The sequence below is a fragment of the Xyrauchen texanus genome, chromosome 6, assembly GCF_025860055.1.
Source record: "Xyrauchen texanus isolate HMW12.3.18 chromosome 6, RBS_HiC_50CHRs, whole genome shotgun sequence".
Taxonomy (NCBI): domain Eukaryota; kingdom Metazoa; phylum Chordata; class Actinopteri; order Cypriniformes; family Catostomidae; genus Xyrauchen; species Xyrauchen texanus.
In genome coordinates, this window is record NC_068281.1 from 13754215 (window position 1) to 13774060 (window position 19846).

General features: G+C 39.5%; 1 protein-coding gene across 1 annotated transcript in view; it reads right to left on the reverse strand.

Moving 5' to 3' along the window:
• LOC127645111 (uncharacterized) overlaps nucleotides 1-19846 on the reverse strand; it is a 139251-nt gene that overhangs the window by 8248 nt on the left and 111157 nt on the right. Inside the window, exons 6-11 of the mRNA XM_052128641.1 lie at nucleotides 11145-11401; nucleotides 10136-10272; nucleotides 8463-8584; nucleotides 4880-4997; nucleotides 2684-2992; nucleotides 1298-1502 (exon numbers count right to left, since the gene is read on the reverse strand). Of these exons, the coding sequence (XP_051984601.1) occupies nucleotides 1298-1502; nucleotides 2684-2992; nucleotides 4880-4997; nucleotides 8463-8584; nucleotides 10136-10272; nucleotides 11145-11401 (1148 nt within the window). The remainder of the gene's footprint in view (nucleotides 1-1297; nucleotides 1503-2683; nucleotides 2993-4879; nucleotides 4998-8462; nucleotides 8585-10135; nucleotides 10273-11144; nucleotides 11402-19846) is intronic.

Sequence of the window (19846 nt, forward strand, 5' to 3'; positions counted from 1 at the left end):
ATACATCCAGCAATTAGTTTACAAAAGTTAAATGAATAATGAATTTACTTATTTACTCTATACCTGCTATTTATAAAAATGTACATGCTGCTGTTTCCCATAAACCTAAAGTAAATAGGAACTGGGGTTGTAAAGAGATAAGAAAGCATTGGAAAAGTAGTTGATTTGACTTGTGTGCTACATTCCAAGTCTTCTGGAGACATACAAAAGCTTTATGTGAGAAACAGACTGAAGGTGTTATTTGCTAAAAATATTCCCTCCACAATAGAGTTTGATTGCTTGCCCTAATTACCATTAACTTTCATAGTATGTATTCTGTTAAACACCTATTTTTGTGCTCCATTAAAAGATAGGAAACGGGTTTGGGAAAACATGAGCACAAGCAAATGAGAGTAACGGGCAGCTTCCCGGCATGTGTTTGTCTTTTTAAGTTTGTTATTATTTGTATTGTTAAGCCGGTTCTCGCCTCCTCCTTTCCATTGAACTTTGTTACACTGGTGACACAAACTGGGAAGGAGGAGGGATGTGCCGTAGTAGAGTCCTCGCCACTACCATCCAACCCAATGGAGCAGACGTAGCCATCAGCCGGGGGACGGAGGAGCACGGCCGCCTGAGAGCAGAGGAACAGCCAACGACCACGAGGGGAAGAGGGGCTCCTAGTTGACCACCTGGAGCAGTCAGGGCCGCTTCCAGGGGTGGAGGAGACCCCTACCAGCCGCTTCAACGAGCATGGAAGAGTTCCTGGTCGACCGCCTGGAGCAATCAGGGCTGCTGCCAGGGAGGGGAGACCACCTTCCATCCATCCATCAAATGCGGGGCACTTCTGTCCGATAAACCCGGGGAGGTGCAGATGTCGCCCACTAGAGTGTAGATGAGTGGCCGAGGACCAGGCTATGGCGTATTGGAGAACTGGCGAGTATGTTTTTTTTCTCTCTCTCTCTCTTCTCTCTCTCTTGCTGTCGCTCTGTGTTGGCCATTCCCTCTCTTTTTTTTTTCCCCTACCCTTGTCACCCTCCCAGGTGATGCCGGGAAGGCACGCCCCCAGAAAGGGGGGTATACGGGAGGAGTGTAGGGGGAAGGGGAGGAAGGATTAGCCTAATCAGGCTAATCAAATAATTTTTCATACCCATTGCTAGATTTATGCTTAAAAAAAATAGATAACGAATAGATAGCAACAAAAATTATTTTGCACTGTATTCATTTGTCTTTGTACAGTAAGATTGAATTTACAGTAAATAGCAAATATAAGAGTATACTGTACTTCCCCACAATGAGTGTGTAAATGAGCCATACTCACATGTTCCTGCTGTCCAGTGTGCGGTACCCCCTGCGTGTATTGTGAGGAGCACTCTGCAGCGCTGTGATGTCAAATGCTGCCGTGTCAGCCTCGCCCCCTCCTTCATCATCATATGTGATGATGTTTTCTCTTACATCATCATCCTCTAATGGAGAAAGAGAGTCTCTTTTCTGCCTGCGCAGGGAGAGTGACAAAGCACTGACAGCTAGAGAGAGAAGAGAGTGAGAGATACATTTTTATTATGTTTTTATTATTATTTCAATAATAATAACAACCACAACAACAACAGTTATGATTAATACATTTATTTATTTATTTGTTTATTTGTGGAGACCTGAAATCACCTACATTGTGGGAGCCAGTTAAAAATCATACTAAACATTGTCGCAATAAATGGCTTTTGAGAGGGTTACGTTTAGGGTAAGGTTAGGGTATAGAAAATATAATTAGCTAAGTATAAAAACAACAGACGTCAATGGACAATTGGACTATGGAAAAGAAAGAGAAGAAAAAGGAAGTGCGGGGGAAAGAAAACACAGAGGGGAATGGAGAGACAAAGAGTGAGTGTTCTGTGTTGCCATTTATAAATAAGGGAGGACTTGTGTGGTTTTGCTGGATGACAAATTTGTGCAATAAAATTGCAGGGTGCTAAAGAAAGACAGATACTCAATAGACACATTTGAAAAGCTGGCAATCTAACACTTAAATAGATTTATAGCTAACTTTTTTTTTATTAAGGGACAGTAATTGTCACCTGCAATAGCTTTTTAACCCTTTTTAACCCTTAGAATTGGTTGTATTGCATGTTAGATTATAAATCTCTCTTCTGTCTGTCATGTCTGTTGTAGATTTTGATTTAGATTTATATTAGCTACATTTCCAACAACACTCAACAATGGTCTGAGATAGAAAAAATAGGTATCTGCCAGCTACACTGCAGGGAAAATGCAAAACAAGCAGTAGTAATTACACATTTTGTCCAAACTGATTTATAACCAAAAGCTAGTCTATTTAGACTATGATCTGCCCTGCAAAAAACAGGTTTGCATTAACTATTGTGCTTCAGATTCATGTAATGTACATATTTAATCAGTGCATTACCATTTGTGTATTTACCGTATGTAATTTTGTTTTACTTAATATGTTGCCATAGTTACTGCATTTTGCCTTTATCGGGCAATACATGTCATTGTCTGCAGAGGCACCAAACCCATAACTACATAGGACTAGAATGGAGTATTCTAAAATATATCAAATGGGAGGAATTCAGAACATTTTAAGTATAGGGAGCATTTTTATCAATTTCCGGTTTCATTTTTGCACCAAAGCCTCACATAAGGGTCACATAATCACAGATATGCCATTAGGAAGCCAAACGGATCTTACCCAACAGAGTGGCCACACAGGCTAAAATAGCCAGCAGGGCAGCAGTGCTGAGTCCAGGTGAGGGCAGGGAAGAGTGCTGGGGCAAACAGACCGTCTCTCTGTCCCACTCTGCCTCACTTTGTTTCTCTTTTTCTCCAGCCCGGGCTCCCCCTTTCAGACAGGGACACACAGATACAGTGACTGTTCCTGTGCTGGTCAAACCTGAAGTCCCATCCCTCAGGACCAGAGGGACATAAAGAGTGAGGGAGGATGAAGCAGAGCGAGACAGGGTCTGCAAAGGTGATGCCAGTACCAAACTGGCAGTGGGGCCTAGAAAGAGAGACAGACCATTAAGCAATATCTCATGAGTACAGTTCAACTAAATTCAATATCAGCACGCCTGTTGTTTATAAACAGGATGTTGAGCAACTTACATTGGCCAGTTATTTAGTCTATTTTACAAAAAAATTTAAAAACCTTGTGCAGTCTCGTGCCTATGGCCGATATTACTCGATATTAAACAAGAAGTTAATATCCAGTAACTCATATTTTGATTCAATTTGGTAATTTATTTTGTCTATTTTTGATCTGCAAACAAAATTAGTTACAAAGGCTATATCCACACCAGGGTCAGATTGGCCCATCGGGAAAGTCAAATTTTCCTGTTGGGTCAGTGGGCAAGAGGGTCGCTAGAAGGCTAAGGCACATTATGATATAAAAAATTATGCATTAATACAATTTTAAATAGCCAATTAAACTAATGAATCCCCTTCAAAATATATACATTCTTGGGGGGGAAATTGTTAATATTTCATGTGACAAGCTGTGTCATCATTTAAAGATGTTAGATTGTAGAAAATGCAAGGGGTGTTCTCACGAAACATGTAGGCCTTCCCGCACTAAAATACCCTAGACGCATTGCCATGAACAGAGCAGAACGCAGATGTGTCAATACACCTTTTTAAAATGTAACAGCTTTTTTAACAGTTAAAGTTCTTTTCAACTTGACACGTTGCCTAAAAATCACAGAGCTCCAGCACAAGACAGAAAAACAGTGAGACTTGGAACAATGGTCAAGGACGTCCATCTAGAGCATGTTCACATAGGAATACAACTGGAAAACAGCATGGATGGATGCAAACATGCAACAGCCCCAAAGTGTGGTGCTGAGAAATACAATGTCTCAAAGGAATTAAAATAAGCAGCTAGATATGGATAATGTACAATGTCATTGGGCTTGCCCACAAGTTCCTAACTCAGCCAATTAATGTGAGAGGAGTTTTTTTGACTCTTCAGTTCTTAAAAAACATACTTGATCAACCAGCTCACAAAAAGTAATCTCCTAAGATGACTATTGACAACTTAAAGGTAAGACAGATTTGGTCAGAAAGGTCTGTATAGTCTGTTATCAATCATAAACCTTTTTTTTACTATATAATTAAACAAATTTTTTTTTATTGCCGTTTGCCCATTTACCATCCAACACTTAGATATTTATAATAAAACCTATGTCCAGTGGGGCGCAAGTCTCCAGACATTACCAGTAAAAAGTTTCTCACAATGTGACCTTGATCCACACTAATTTATTTTCGGTTGAAAAACATTTGCAAAGTTCAAGCCTCGCATCAAAAGTGGAATGCTGTTTTCCTCCACCAAAATCTGTGACTTTTGAAAAACTCTCTAGTACTGTTGATATTGACTCTCTACAGTACTATAAATTGATGTTATTAGGACGTGACCAAAGTCAATACAGGATCCCAATGTTATATAAAAAATAAGCACTATTGGAACATTGCTTGTCCAATCATATTAGAGACCCAAAACTTACTGTTGTAAGAATAATAGCAGGGAAATGGAGAGAAAGAGTCAGAAAAAGAGGGCTTTTAGATCAAATTGAGCTTGATGGAACTTTAATTTAACTGAACTCAATCGACTCCAGTTTAATTCCATTGCTCCTGGTATAACATTTGTACAGCCCAGTGAGCCCGAATGCACAAGGAATGCCAGAGTGCATTTTGTCTCTATGCGCCGGGAGTAGATAGATATGCCAGAGAAGCAAAAGCAAACAATGAGGGAAACAAAGAAGCAGGGCACAAAGCAGCAACACAATACAGTCCCAGACACAGACTAACGGATCAAGACAGGGGCTGATGCACAAGGGTGGATGGGAGAAACAAATTGAGGCAGAGAAAAAGGGTGAACGAGGAGACTGCATACCTCCACTCTCCCTGACGCTAAAGTTGAGGGCAGCACCGGAGTCCAGAGGGATGTTAAAATGAACGGCGCTGTCATTTCCTCCCTCATCTCTATCAATCGCCCGCAACACCTGCACCACCTGAGAAAATGAGATAGGAGGAAGATGGAGAGAGAGGGAAGAAAATGAGGGTCATGGCCAAAAGGGAGGGAGGTGAAAAAGAAGAAGAGAGCGAAAGAATAATGGACAGAGAGTGGAAAAAGAGAGGAGGAATTTGTTTTATAAACCTGATCCGCATTTTAATCTCAGACATCAGCATTAACCTCGGCAGCACCTTTGGTAAAGAGGTGATGGGAGACTGATTAGCCCACACTGCGCAGTCAAACAATAATTAAATTTGACTCGAGCAGCAAACCTTGTGGAACACCTAAACATAGACACAGCTTAAGCATGTGCTCTACAAATGAGGCACTGACTCCAGAGATCCACTTAAACTAGAAATAATCACACTCTACGCTCTTTCTGCTACACTGCCCGCTCTCTCAGGGAGAAACTTAAAAAAAAGCGAGCTGTGTGATGGAGATCAGAAGAATGGGTTAGGAATTGTGCTGAGGCACAAAAAAGGCTTTTTTTCCTGTGATCTAAGTGCTGCACGGAGATTAAGATTGTCGAGTCACATTAGTAGTTCGCTAAATTTGAAGGTCGCCAAACTTTTCTGCCCAGTAAGAAAAACGTGCAGTAGGAAGTTATGCAAGCTTCCAGTAAAACAAGTAATAATAAGTAGCCACTTAGTAGTCGTGACTTACAGTACACTTACTATAGGGACAATCCTCCTGGAACAACCTGGGGTTGTCCCTGGATATTTTGTTGGCCTTGGAACAACATTCCAGCCAAACAAACATAGTCCTTGGCTTAATCTTGCCTATTAACTTCCTACTAAATTCAGAGGGAAACAATAGGTTGATAAGAACTTCCTTTAGGCTCCAACCTGCCGATTTTTCTTCAGCTTAAAACGGTATACATTGACAGAATTTGAAAACACTGCCTCCATAGGCTAAAGCGGTATGTGTTTCAGAGCATATAAACATCAGTTTATATCCACGAAAGGTCGCCAGGTCGATGTAAATAGAATTGTTTTCACCTGAACATGGTGTAAACCAGTGAAGAGAAATGCTTATTTTCTTTAATCTACACCATTAACCAAAACCCAAATCTTACCCTAACCATTAGTAGAGATTAAATGCAATGTTAGGGATAAAAATGCAAGCTCCTTATCATGCTCGTGATTGTTTATACAACGTGATTACTTCATCATTTGAATGTGGATTGAACTGTGGTCTCCATTGCAACTGAAGCAACACACTACCAGTTCCAAATATGTCCGATGGGAGATAGGGCATGTCAGTGTGTCGGCATACTGTTGCCAATCCTAGGATACGGGAACTTTCAGAAACAGCATGCCGACTTCCCATGTGATCATGCTGCAAGGATTGGAATTATTATAATGAGGAATAAGAATTATTATTATTTTAAGAATATTATTAATTATTATACAATTTTATATAGCTTTAAATATTATTTTTTATTCTTTTTATATGATTTAATTATTAACTCATTTAATTATTACCTTTTGATATTAATTAATAATTAATCCTTTGATCAGCTCATCTTCATTAATGTTACATTAATGTTAGTTCTGTGACGTACATGTTGTTCTCAGTGTCTAACTTTCTTAATACACCAGAATACACTAACTCTAATATAAAGATTGCTTTGGTGTGTTAGATGCATGGATATTTATCAAAACGTGTTTTCTGATATCCACAACTGCATAACAATGTCAACAATCTTCTCTGGATAAGTGTGTTCTGACTATTCACTCACTGCCATAAGCTTATAAAGGAATGTTTCGGGTTCAACACAAGTTAAGCTCAATTGACAGCATTTGTGGAATAATGTTGATTACCACAAAAAATTATTTAGACTCATCCCTCCTTTTCTTTTTGAAAAATTATTAATTTCAACATTATGCCACAAATGCTGTCAATTGAGCTTAATTTGTATTGAACCCAGTATATTCCTTTAATGCCAGTCAGCAGAGGTGAATATTGGATAAAAGTGCCCGCCAAATTAATAAATGTAATTGTAAATATTATCATATTCTGGTGCCCCTAAACCCTTAACCTAACACTAAAATCTGATTTAGATTATAAAAATGTTGATCTAACAAATATGTTGATCCAGGAACATGTCCTATTTGGTGAAAGCACAGTAATCTTCCAAACTAGGCCAAGCCACAACTACAGTAGAATCATGAAGACAAGGAAAAGGATACATGCTAAGACAGCTGTACAAATGCACACTATCCAATTAAGAAGGAAAGAAAAAACACGAGTCAATCACATGGAACAGACAAAAACATGGAAAAGACAATCACTCGAAATTAATGAAAGTACTGGAAAGAGCTGGCAAGACGGATGTACGTCAACAGACCAGAAGATTAGAAGATTATAATGTATATATAAAGGATATGAAAAATCATGTGGCATTCTCATGATCAACAGCAGTGATTCAGCTGCAGGGCAACAACAGAACAAATCAATCAGTGTGCAGCCTGTTTAATGGACACATTCAGAAAGGTGTACAAAAACAAGTTAATGCGCCACCAAATCCATATGAACACAAAGAGCACGAGTCAGTGAGTCTAAAGGACTGAAGTCTTGAGAAAAGATAATTAACCATTCATAATTCACCTGTGACAATTATTTCATTGCATCACAAATACAGGACTCTTATTAGAGAACTTCCTGTACCTATTTTAGTAAAGTTTTATAAACTGTGCAGTCAATGAAGACAGGTATGGACTTAATGGTCATGAGGAATCTATTTTTCCTTATTTTGAGATAAGGGTTCAATGTACTATGAAAGCATACTTTCAGAACTCAAAACTTCCTCCCAAAGTGAAAAGAATTAAGCTGCAAAAATGTCTTGTTCTGTCACAACCCTGCTAAAAATACAGCATTGCTGGTGTTTTGTGTTCTGGTCCCCCAGCATGAAATGTTGGTGTGCTGGTGACCTTACCAGGCTTTTTATTTAGCTAAAACTGTTTCACCTGAAAGACCATGCTGGTCAACTAACTTCACCAGCTTGGTTTTGCTGGTGAAACGCATGGCTATGCTGGTCCACCAGCTTGACCAGCACCAAACCAGCACTAACCAGCATTAACCAGCTTAGACCAGCATGGGAATTGCATATGGTTAAAGCTGGATTTTTTTAGCAGGGAAGTCAATGCAGACTTTTGAAAGAACTGTTACTGAAGAATGGAGCAAACTTGCAGCCCATGTGTAAAATTGCAGTAAATTGCTGTATTTTGATTCAAAGTAGGTGTTTACATAAATCTTAAAGGCACAGAAGCAAAAACTGGCTGCTTATTACTAAAAGAAAAATAGTAAAAAGAAAAAAAGTTATGATTGTATTTACACTATATACAATATAAATGGACCTCAGGGGAGAAAAATCAATATAAACATTTATGAAATGATAAGAATTTTACAATCTCAAATTCACACTCTACTTCTATACATAATGCATGGCTTGTTCTTTCACCTGTCCAGTGGAGGTAGAGTCACAAATGGCAGTACTGTACTGCCTGTCCAGCTCTGGGGCATTGTCATTTAAGTCCAGCGTTTCTATGGCAACAACAACCCTGGACACCTGGCTGGGGTTATCTGAGGTAAGACACACACACACACACACACACACACACACACACACACACACACACACACACACACACACACACAAAGTAAAGTTTATTACACATTTACATATGCACATGCAAGTTCACACTGCAAAAATAACATTTTCATACAATTTTGTTTAGAAAAAATATCTAAATATCCAAATAAACTTGTATACCTGTTATCCAAAAAAGTAAAATGGCACAAGATATTAGGACTTGTTTTTAGAGAATACATTTTGAAGTAAATACATTTTATGTTAACCAACCCTCTGACAGTGTTAGGGAGTAACAAAATACATGTAATGAGAATACGTATTTAAAATACAAAATATAAGTAACTCTATTCAATTACAGTTACAATTTAAATTATTGTTTTTTAGAATAAAGTTACATTAAAAAATTATTTTGATTACTGAAGAGAATACTGAATTTTATAGTCATTTGTTTCATTTAATATTTAGTCCTTTCAGATGGAAAAATGTATACATATAAATGATGCGATCCAAAATGCATTTGAACAGAGGTGAAACACTTTCTTATGATGTGTTACATTCATATGAGCAGACAGAGAAGTAAGTTTAAAGTAAGTTTGGAGCAGAAGAAATAGAAATAAACCTTGTGTATATTGGCCATTTTACATGCACGTGTTAACAGGCACAATCATATTTTTTTATCAAGAAAATTCACGTTGGATCATTATTTCTTTTTTCTAGTAAGACCTTTGATATTAGGGCAAAAATTGTATTCTTGATAATATTTTTTGTATTGTTTTCCTGTAAAAATATCTAAAAATCCTTAAAACAAGATCAGTTTGATTAATCTTGTTTTAGAAACAACACACGCAGAGCATCAGTCACTCTTCATATTCTAGACTAATGGCTTGTCATGACAAATAAATAGCTCTCACTGTAGTATTTTGGTAGTATAGGTAACTATAGGTCTCACCGGAAAACAAACCTAATTGATTGGTGTGAACCTGAAAAGAAATAGATGCATTCTCTCTCCCTCTCTCGTTATAATTCAGTCCCACACACTTGCCTGTGGTTTAGGCTGATTTCACTCAAATGTCTTGGACTACATCCACACAAACACACACTCACACACTTAGAGCTGTAACATGATGTTGTGGATAAGTGCCCACTGCTTCACATTACTGGGAAGAAGCTTTGCCTACAATAGCCATCAGGCCTCCCTGAAGCTGTTCAGACCTACTTTCCATACGACAACAAAGAAACATAGATCCTCTGCTAACATGCCATCTTGGGGAGAGATAATACAATGTATGTTTAAACCATGTTTAATCCATGCATGAATACAGATAAATAAGTAAAGAAAATAATGAAACCACACATCTGGTGTTTCAGTTAACATCATGATTGGCAAAACAGTATAGAGAGGATATTAAATGATAGAAAAGACCCTGAAAATATTGTTTCTTTTTGACAGGCATTGTAAAACCAAGTATCCTTTTGGCCTAATGAACAGCACTGTATTCTGACCAATGTCAATGAGACCTTGTTACTATGTGTGTGTGTACCTCTCTGTGTGGCAATGATGGTGACATTATACCACTGCTCATGCTCACGGTCCAGCTCAGCTACAGTAGTGATGAGCCCAGAGTCTGGAGTGATGCGAAACAGAGCCTCTGGGTCAGACTGAGGATCGATGGAGAACCTGAGGGAGACAAAATGGGTATGCCATAGACTGAATATGAGCAGATGACTTGGCTTATCACAAAATCTCTCATACAGGAGTTTCTTTAAGCCCAGTGGATATAAAGAAGAGCTGCAAATGACAAAGTAAGGATTCTCTAGTCTAAACCCTAATTAGGCACTATTGAAGTAACTGTGGACCACTTGAATAATAGATGACCTATATTATTGGGCTTTTCCATATGAAAATTAGCAGGTAGGCTTTGTAACATGATTACCTTCATCTTTGTGATACGTTTTTGAAGTGTTTGAAACACAGAATATAGAACCACACAGCCTTAGTTAATTAGTCACATGATGGCTCTGTTCCAAATTCTAATGAACTTCCTACATTGAGAACATTTTTATCCATTAAAAGAAAGGCTGTTCTAAAATTATGCTGCCTTATAAGATAAATCATTTTGGTTAAATTCTAAGGCAGTGCCACTTGTATCTTTTGCAGATATTGCCATCCAGGAATGCAGCAAGACAAACTTGGTCAACAAAGTCGAGAGAAATGTTGTAAATGTACTGTATGTTTTTCAGTAGTGAATCAATAATATCTAAAGAAATTTAAATCTACAATAATTAAAAATATTACCCTACATGTATGAGTGTTGCAGACTTTACTGCTTCATGTGAGGATCATGTTACCTTTAAAAAAGTATCTGCCTATGTAAAGTGTCTCAATTCAGTCACTTACAGTATAAGGTTCAGTTTCAGTTGGGATGCTGCCATTGAAGGTAGTTACATTTGTAGGCAGTTTACAGCAAGGTTGCACTTAAGTTTGGAACAGGGCCTTTGTATTCTTTGGTGCCTACAACGCATTCAGAGCAGCACAAGACTGCAGTTTACCTGATGTTGTTTGTGAGCCCCGTATCTGGGTCCACTGCACTGACCCGTCCCACTGTGCAAGCCGGCGGGCAGTTCTCTGACACATCCATTCGGTACCGTGCTCGTGAGAAGCGAGGGGGCTCATCTGCATCCAACACAGCCACTCTGATTGAGGCACGGTCTTTAAAGGGCCCGTGGCGGAGGAAGCGAGGGTCCACGGTGGGATTCAGAACCTCCACTGAGAAAGAGTAAGAGCTCCGGCTCTCATAGTCCACCGCCTGCAGGCCAAACACAGAGCAGTTGTTTTATACACAAATACATAACAATTTCACAGCATTGATAAATCAAACATATTCACTGCATCTGAATATCAATAATTCCCTACAATATAATATGCCAAAAACTGTGTGCCAATGAAGTAGTATGTCAAAATATCCAGTATTCATAAAACAGTAAGCAAGAAATACCAGATAACCTATTATTTCCAGCAAGATTCTGAAGTGCAGATCGACTGAACGCACTTTACGATCCTGTCACATCACGATTTCACAAAGTCATCTTCATCAAATACAGTATATCCTCTGACATGAATGTGATTTCAGATGCAGGGATTGACATACTTTTATGTCAGCTCGAGCTTTTGAAAAGTGGGGAAGCACAGACTCTTGCTTTTATGAACAAAAATAATGGAGCAAGCTCAAAAAAATTTCCCCCCGAAAAAACGGAAAATATCCCATTATAAGTGTAGCGTCATTTCAGGCGGGTCACGTTAGCTCAGCTGATCTTCACGTCTACCAATACAATTCAGACACCTATCAGAGTTCTATTTAAGTGCTCCATTTATTAATTGCTGACTTTCCATTGCATGGATGCAAGCTGTACTTAACACCCTCTTCAATCGCCAGCTATCTCTTGTATGGCAGCTTTGTCTTTTAGTTTGTTTACATCTGTCTTGTTCTGTGCTAAGACTAATACAGTATATAAATACAGTATATGTCATGGGAGATCTCCGGACGTCACTGCACTATCGGGGGAGTTTATTTATCTCTCTTACACCCCACCCCAGTAGCCCCTGAAAGATGTCCCGTTTTCCCCCCTGTGGGTGGGTGTAGAGTTTGCCTAAAACAAAACCATAGCGCCAAAACCAACAGATTGCTTTAATTGTGTATAAGAGTATAAAAGTTTTCAAGTATTCAAGTCAAGTATTCATTTGACGGAAGTGGTCCTGACCAAAATAAGTGTGTTACATGATGCAACATTGTAAATAAATGTGCTTGTATCGCTGAGTGGCCGAACACTTTGATGTCTACAATGATGTTTTTAGATGTAATACACTGTCTGTCACATATATCACTATCTCAATTACTGGCTGTGTGCTGAAAAGTCACGCCTATTTGTGAGGTCAGCCAATCATCACATAGAGAGCCCAATGTCCAACAGGCAATCAGATGCAGATCCAATGCAAATAGATCTTACAAAGCTCCCACAGAGTTACTGTGTCTAGGCAGGACCCAAAATGTTTAAAGCCTCTTGTCCAATAAACATCGATCTTTTGCGGCATTCATTTGAATGGTACAGGTATTTGCTGTACTTAATGGGGCTCTATTGTCCGTGCGTCCACTGAATTCTATAGATATAATGATGTAGAAAAAAAAGCTTATTGCATAACTAGAAAAGTACCATAGTGATGTGATATTTTGCACTTTTATTGGCAAAAATATTGAAATGCACAAATATTTATATTTATATAGATAATTTGTAGATTAAACTTGTCATTGCCATATGTCTTATGAAATTTTACAGCAAGCCATGCTTCCCATGTAGTCTTAAAGCAATTACTTCTGAGAAGTACATCCTCCCAACGATAGATTGTGGTTTTTACAATGCAAAAAGTAGATAACAGACTACAAATACACAGCAATTTGAGTTTTACAATTACAATTATTCAATTAGCTGACACTTTTATCCAGTGTGACTTACAAAATGAGGCATACAACTCAAGTAATATATCCTACAGAGGCAATAACATAAAAAGTGCAGCAATGCAATGTTTCTCACAGAAGTACAAGGTAGATAGAGCAGAGATGAAAGTGATACAGATAAGCGATTTTCTTTTATTTATTTATTTTTTTTCATTAACAAAATGGTCACACTTATATTACTTGAGTTGTATTCCTCATTTTGCAAGTACTCAAAAAAAATGGGGAGAGAGTGTGGAAAGAGGATTGGGGAAATGTTGCAAGCCAGATACAAACTGGCATTGTCTATATGAGCACCAAAGCTCTGTATATCGCTTTACACACTTAACGCTAGGGAATTTCGTGACAGTAACCTATTCTTGAACTATAGGCTACTCTCTTTGGTATGCATCTAGCATAATTTTTCAGACTTTAATAGTTAAGATTTTTGGTTATCACAGTCTCTTTATATGCAATTAAGCTCTTTGATAAGGTTGGACATGGTAATATCAGGAGCAGGGCCCAACATTTATTGTATTGTGAGGAGACATGGGATTTGGATCTGGCATTGGGCAATGGTTGTCTGGGACACTGGAGCCGCAGGAGTGGGTAATGGGTTAGTGTTGGCAAATGAAGCCCAACTGGAGCAGTGAATGGGGCTCATTACGAGAGCTACACCGTGTGGATAAGAGTCAATGCTGTCATCAGCTCCGTATATCTGCTCATTGCTATAATACAAACACACGGGTGCCCACATACACACACTTACACACAAATTCTCACACTCTCCTCAATGCAAGACCAAGATTATGTTGGATGGAGTCAGTGTTGCACACACTGTGATTTGGCCTCTGTTTCCTTTAACAGACTGAAGGACTGTGAGCTGAATTAAACTGAATGGATTGGAGGACATCAGGTCACTATAATCTCCAAATTCCTGTCTCATATTGACCTGCCACTACCAAGATACCAGCAAACCAGAGTCAGTGTCTTGATCTTGTGATCTTGGTCTTGAGACTGCTGAAGACCACATAAATGTGGCCTTGGTCTGGGTCTGAGTCATTATTCAAGATCTTGGTCTGGGCCTGGGTTCCAAAATCAAAGTCTTGGAAGTTAAGTCTGGATCTGGGTATTGGCTTATGGTCTTTGACAGACACTCTATTATGCAACTTAATAAAGGTGATGGTTTACTCAACCACTGGTCTGCATAGGATGTGCTGCAGTAAATTCAGCATTTTAATTGTAATTCATTACAATGGACTACCTGGTGCTTGGGCCAAGAGGTCTGGTATTTCATCAGAATGTGCGCCTTAGGGGGCCTGGCATTGCTCTGGGTCTTAGTAGGTCTGGCATTGTTCTGGGTCTTATGGGGTCTGGTATTGGTATGTGGTGGGTCTTAATAGGTCTGGTATTAGTTTGGGTCTTAGGGGGGCTGGTATTTATTTGGGTTTTAGGAGGTCTAGTATTGATCTGGGTCTTAGGTGGTCTGGTATTGTTCAGGGTCTTAGTGAATCTGGTATTGGTCTGGGTTGGGACTTAAAGGGATAGTTCACCCAAAAATTAAATTTCTCTCATAAAAAAAATCCATATGATTCCAGTGGTTTAATGTTTTCTGATGCGATCCACTCGGTTTTTGGATGAAAACAGACCAAAATGTCACTAATTTTTCATTGCACATCATGCCACTGCAGCCTCTAGGCATGATTTCAAACATTGTTTCAATCTTGATTTCAATTCCTAAGGCTTGCAATAGGATGTGTAATTGAGCTTGAAATTGTGATTGCAAAGGAGACTGCTGTCAAGATTTACAGTTTTCATTTTTGGGTGAATTATCCCTTTAAATGGTTTGGTATTGGTCTTGGATGAGTCTTAGGGCATTTGGTATTAGTCTAGTATCGGTCTTAGAGGGTCTGGTATTGGTCTTGGCGGGCCTAGTATTGGCCTGAGGTGGGTTTTAAGGGGACTGGTTTCGGTCTTTGATGGGTCTTAGAAGGTCTGATATTGGCCTGGTTTTATAGGGCCTGGTATTGATCTGGGATGGGTCTTAAGGGGTCTGATATTGGTCTGAGTTATAATGATATCTGGTATTGGTTTGGGTATAAGGGAGACGGGTATTGGTTTGAATACTAGGGGGTCTAGTTTTGAACTCACATAAGATCAAACTCACATACACAATTGCACACTCAGCTATTAATCAAAAAACCTCTACAAAGAGACAGATTAAAGATTTAATATATTTATTATAATATATATTCCCAGGATCCCATTAGAGGCAGAGTGAGACAATCTGTCTGAGGAGGAGAAATGCCACTTACACTGTGAGCACACACTCATCACCCTATCCCTTCTCTCATGTACTCAATCAGTCTCTCGCTCTTACTCTTTCTCTCTCTCTCCCTCACCCTCCTTCCCTCTCTCCATCACTCCATCAAACACTCTACACCCTCCTAGAAAGCAGAAGTCTGATGGGTAATGGCTTCACAAAATGGAAAATGGCTATAGGAAAATAGCTAAAGCATTGAAAATACCCATTTCCACCATCAGGTCAATAAAGTTCCAATCAACTTCAGATGTTATGAATCAGCCTGGAAGAGGACACGTGCCTATATTGTCTCCAAGCATGGTAAGGAGGATAGTTCAAGTGGCCAAAATTCTCCAAGGAACACAGCTGGAGAATTGCAAAAATTAGTTGGGTCTTGAGGGTCAGAACGTCTCCAAACTACAATCAGATGTCACCTACATCACAAAAAGTTGTTTGGGAGGGTTTCAAGTAAAAGCCTCTGCTCTCATCCAACAATAAATTCAAGTATCTTCAGTTTGCTAGACACTACTGGAACTTCAAATGGGACCGGGTTCTATGGTCAGATAAAACAAAAATAGAGCTTTTTGGCAGCAAACACCAGAGATGGGTTTGGTGCACACAGTGAGGAAGCCATATGGAAAAGTAACTCATGGCCACGGTTAAATATGTTGGTGGATATTTAACATTGTGGGGCTGCCAAAGGTCCTGGACATCTAGTTTGGATACATGGCATCATGGACTCTATCAAATACCAACAGATAAAAAAATAATCAAAACCTTACTGCCTCAGCCAGAAATCTTAAAATGGTCCCTGCTTGGATCTTCCAGCAAGATAATGATCCAAAACACACATCAAAATCAACACAAAAATTGTTCACTGACCACAAAATCAAGGTTCTGCCATGGCCATCCCAGTCTCCTAACCTGAATCCCATAGAAAACCTGTGGGGTGAACTGAAGAGGAAACTCTACCATGTGGACCCCAGAATTTGAAGGATCTGGAGAGATTCTGTATGGAGGAATGGTGTCAAATCACTTGCCATGTGTTCTCCAACCTCAGTATGCATTATAGGAGAAGACTCAGAGCTGTTATCTTGGCAAAGGGAGGTTGCACAAAGTATTGAATAAAAGGGAGCCAATAGTTGTGCCACACATATATTTGACAAACTATTCGTTTTTTGATAAAACTTGTTTTGTGTTTGTAATTGTTTGACATCCATTAAATAATATATTTGTGTGAATATTAAGAATAAAAATCAAAAGGATAAACAATAAAGACATATTTTTCACAGCCTTCTTTGCTCATTTTTACCATAGGTGCAAATATTTTTGGCCACGACTGTATGTGTGTGGGTGGGTTTGGGTGGTATCCAAGGACTTTTTAGGTTAAAAACTGGTAATTACAAGGGTATTATGCTATAAATGTGGTTTATGAGCACATTTCTAGTGTTCCCATAATTTAAATTGCTTAAAGAACATACTAAACTATGTTATTTTTTAAATGTAAAAAAAGATTTTGTGAGGGTTAGGTTTAGGGGTAGGGTTAGGGGATAGAATCTATAGGTTGTACAGTATAAAAATAATTATCTCTATGGAGAGTCCTCATAAGGACAGCCTCACTAACGCGCAAGTGTGTGTGTGTGTGTGTGTGTGTGTGTGTGTGTGTGTGTGTGTGTGTGTGTGTGTGTGTGTGTGTGTGTGTGTGTGTGTGTGTGTGTTTGTGAGTGCGTGCATGCGCGTGTGTGTGTTTGTATGTGTGTGCCTCAGAGTGTTTGGATCTATTTTCTTTATGAATTTGTATTTTCCCCCTGTTTGCCTATCTGTGCATAAATACATTTGAAAAAAACACAAAAAAGTGTCTATTTTTTTATATGCATCTGTATGTGTGTTAAGATGCTTGCATTAAAAGGTGACAGGTTGTCAAGTATTAGGTTGTCTTCTGACACCTGATTCACAGTCTCTCTCTCTCTCTCTCTCTCTCTCTTGTGTTTTAATACAACTCTGGGACGTTAAACCCAGATTATCCTCTGAAGCACTTCACACACAAAATTCAAACAAAGTACAGCTTTCCTGTGCTCCCTCCTCAGTCATTCCTTCATATCTCGCTTTCTTAAACCTTACAAGCCCACAACTTTGAGTCAAAAACAGGATTTTGTTTCAAATATGACCCTGCCAACAATCTAGGTCCAAAATTCCATCATTCCAATACTCTTCTTTTTCACTTTAATTCCTTCTCCTTTTCACATAGTCCTTTTCTCTCTCTTCATCTCTCCTTCCATCACTCTCTCTCTTTCTTTCTCTCTCTCTCTCTCTCTCTCTCACTCACTCACTCACTCTCTCTCTTTCAATGTATTTCTAAAGAAGATTAACAACCAATATACAGCCAATTAAATATTTTAGAGCAGAACATAACTTGAAAGAAATATGTTAATACTGTATATCAGAATATACTGTATATGAATAACAAAGTTAATTTATAAAATATATAAAATGAATGTAATTATATTTTCTAGATTTTATTACACACACGTGTAAAATATATACACCGATCAGACACAACATGAAAACCACCTGCCTAATGTTGTGTAGGTCCCCCTTGTGTCGCCAAAACAGCGCCAACCTGTATCTCAGAATAGCGTTCTGAGATCCTATTCTTCTCACCACAATTGTACAGAGCAGTTATCTGAGTTACCATAGACTTTGTCAGTTCGAACCAGTCTGGCCATTCTCTGTTGGCCTCTCTCATCAACAAGGCATTTCCATCCACAGAACTGCAGCTCACTGAATGTTTTTTGTTGTTGTTTATAGCACCATTCTGAGTAAATTCTATAGACTGCTATGTGTGAAAATCCCAGGAGATTAGCAGCTACAGAAATACTCAAACCAGCCTGTCTGGCACCAACAATCATGCCACGGTCCAAATCACTGAGATAAAATGTTTTCCCCATTCTGATGGTTGATGTGAACATTACCTGAACTCCTGACCCATATCTGCATTATTTTATGCAGTGCACTTGTACCACTCATTTGGCTGATTAGATAATTGCTTAGATGATTGTTGGTGCCAGAAGGGCTGGTTTGAGTATATCTGTAACTGCTAGTCTCCTGGGATTTTCACACACAACAGTCTCTAGAACTTACTCCGAATGGAGCAAAAAAACAAACAAACAAAAAACTGAAGTTTACTTACACTTTGTTATTATTTGGTAGCATTGTCTTTGCTTGTGTCACAATCACAGACTCTGTAAACTCCCTCTCCAACCATCAGAGGGCGCCATAGCCTGAATATTGACTCTCTCTTCACACTACATTTCCCTACAGCCCCAGTTCTGACTCTAATCACCATGTTCAGCTGTTTCTCATCTACTAGGCTATTTAGCTGCACTGCATGCAGCTATCAGTGCAAAGTCTTGTTTTGCTACTGTGAACATTTCTGAGCGTTTATTCCTGTGACTGCCTGATTGTTTGTGACCCTGCCTATTTTGGTTTTCTCCCTGTCTGCTGCCTGCCCTGATCTTCTGCCTGGTATTGTTCTACGATTTAGCCCTGTCCTCACTGCTCTTTCTGCTGGTTCCGACCCTTGCCTGTTTGACTACTCTTTTCAATAAACTAAGCTGCATATGGATCTCTCTGACTCAGATCGTTCACAACAGAAGACTTCGCCTACTCATGATCCAGCAGCTATATCAACCTTGAACGCAGCCTTCTCTGCCCAAGCGGGTCAACTCGCTGCCCATCATCAGCAATTGGGTCATCTCACCTCTTTAACGGAGGAATTGGTCAAAGCAATACGAGGGCTTCAAACGTCGTCATCCGAGCAGTTGCCCAACCAAGCCTCGACCACTGTTGCCCCTCCTGCAGTACCTCCACCTACCACGAGTCCTCGTCTCGCACATCCAGAAAAGTTTGACGGAGATCCTGGCAAGTGTAAGGGGTTCATTCTCCAATGCTCTTTATTCATTGCGCAACAACCCACAATGTTTTCCACCGAAGCTGGTAAGATCGCCTTTGTCTGCTCGTTACTCACTGGGAGGGCATTGGATTGGATAACGGCAGTATGGAAGGATGACGGAACTGCATTTCCGTCATTCGAGGTGTTCCTCCAACGCTTTCGTGAGGTCTTCGAACATTCAAAGGATGGGAAGGGTGCTGGCGATCGCCTGCTTGAACTTACGCAGGGCAAAGTTACTGCGGCTGAGTATGCTCTTACGTTTCGCACCCTCGCCGCGCAGACTTCCTGGAATAACGACACGCTCAAAGTGGTCTTCCGAAGAGGCTTGAATGATGAACTACAGTCTGAGTTAGCTTGTCGTGATGAAGGTAAGGACCTCGACCAGTTCATAAACCTCACCATTCAAATTGACAACCTCATACGATCTCGCAGAGCGAACCACCGCACTATTCCTGCTCCCCGCAACGTCCAAATACCCAGAGCTACAATCCCCACTCGCACTGAGGAACCC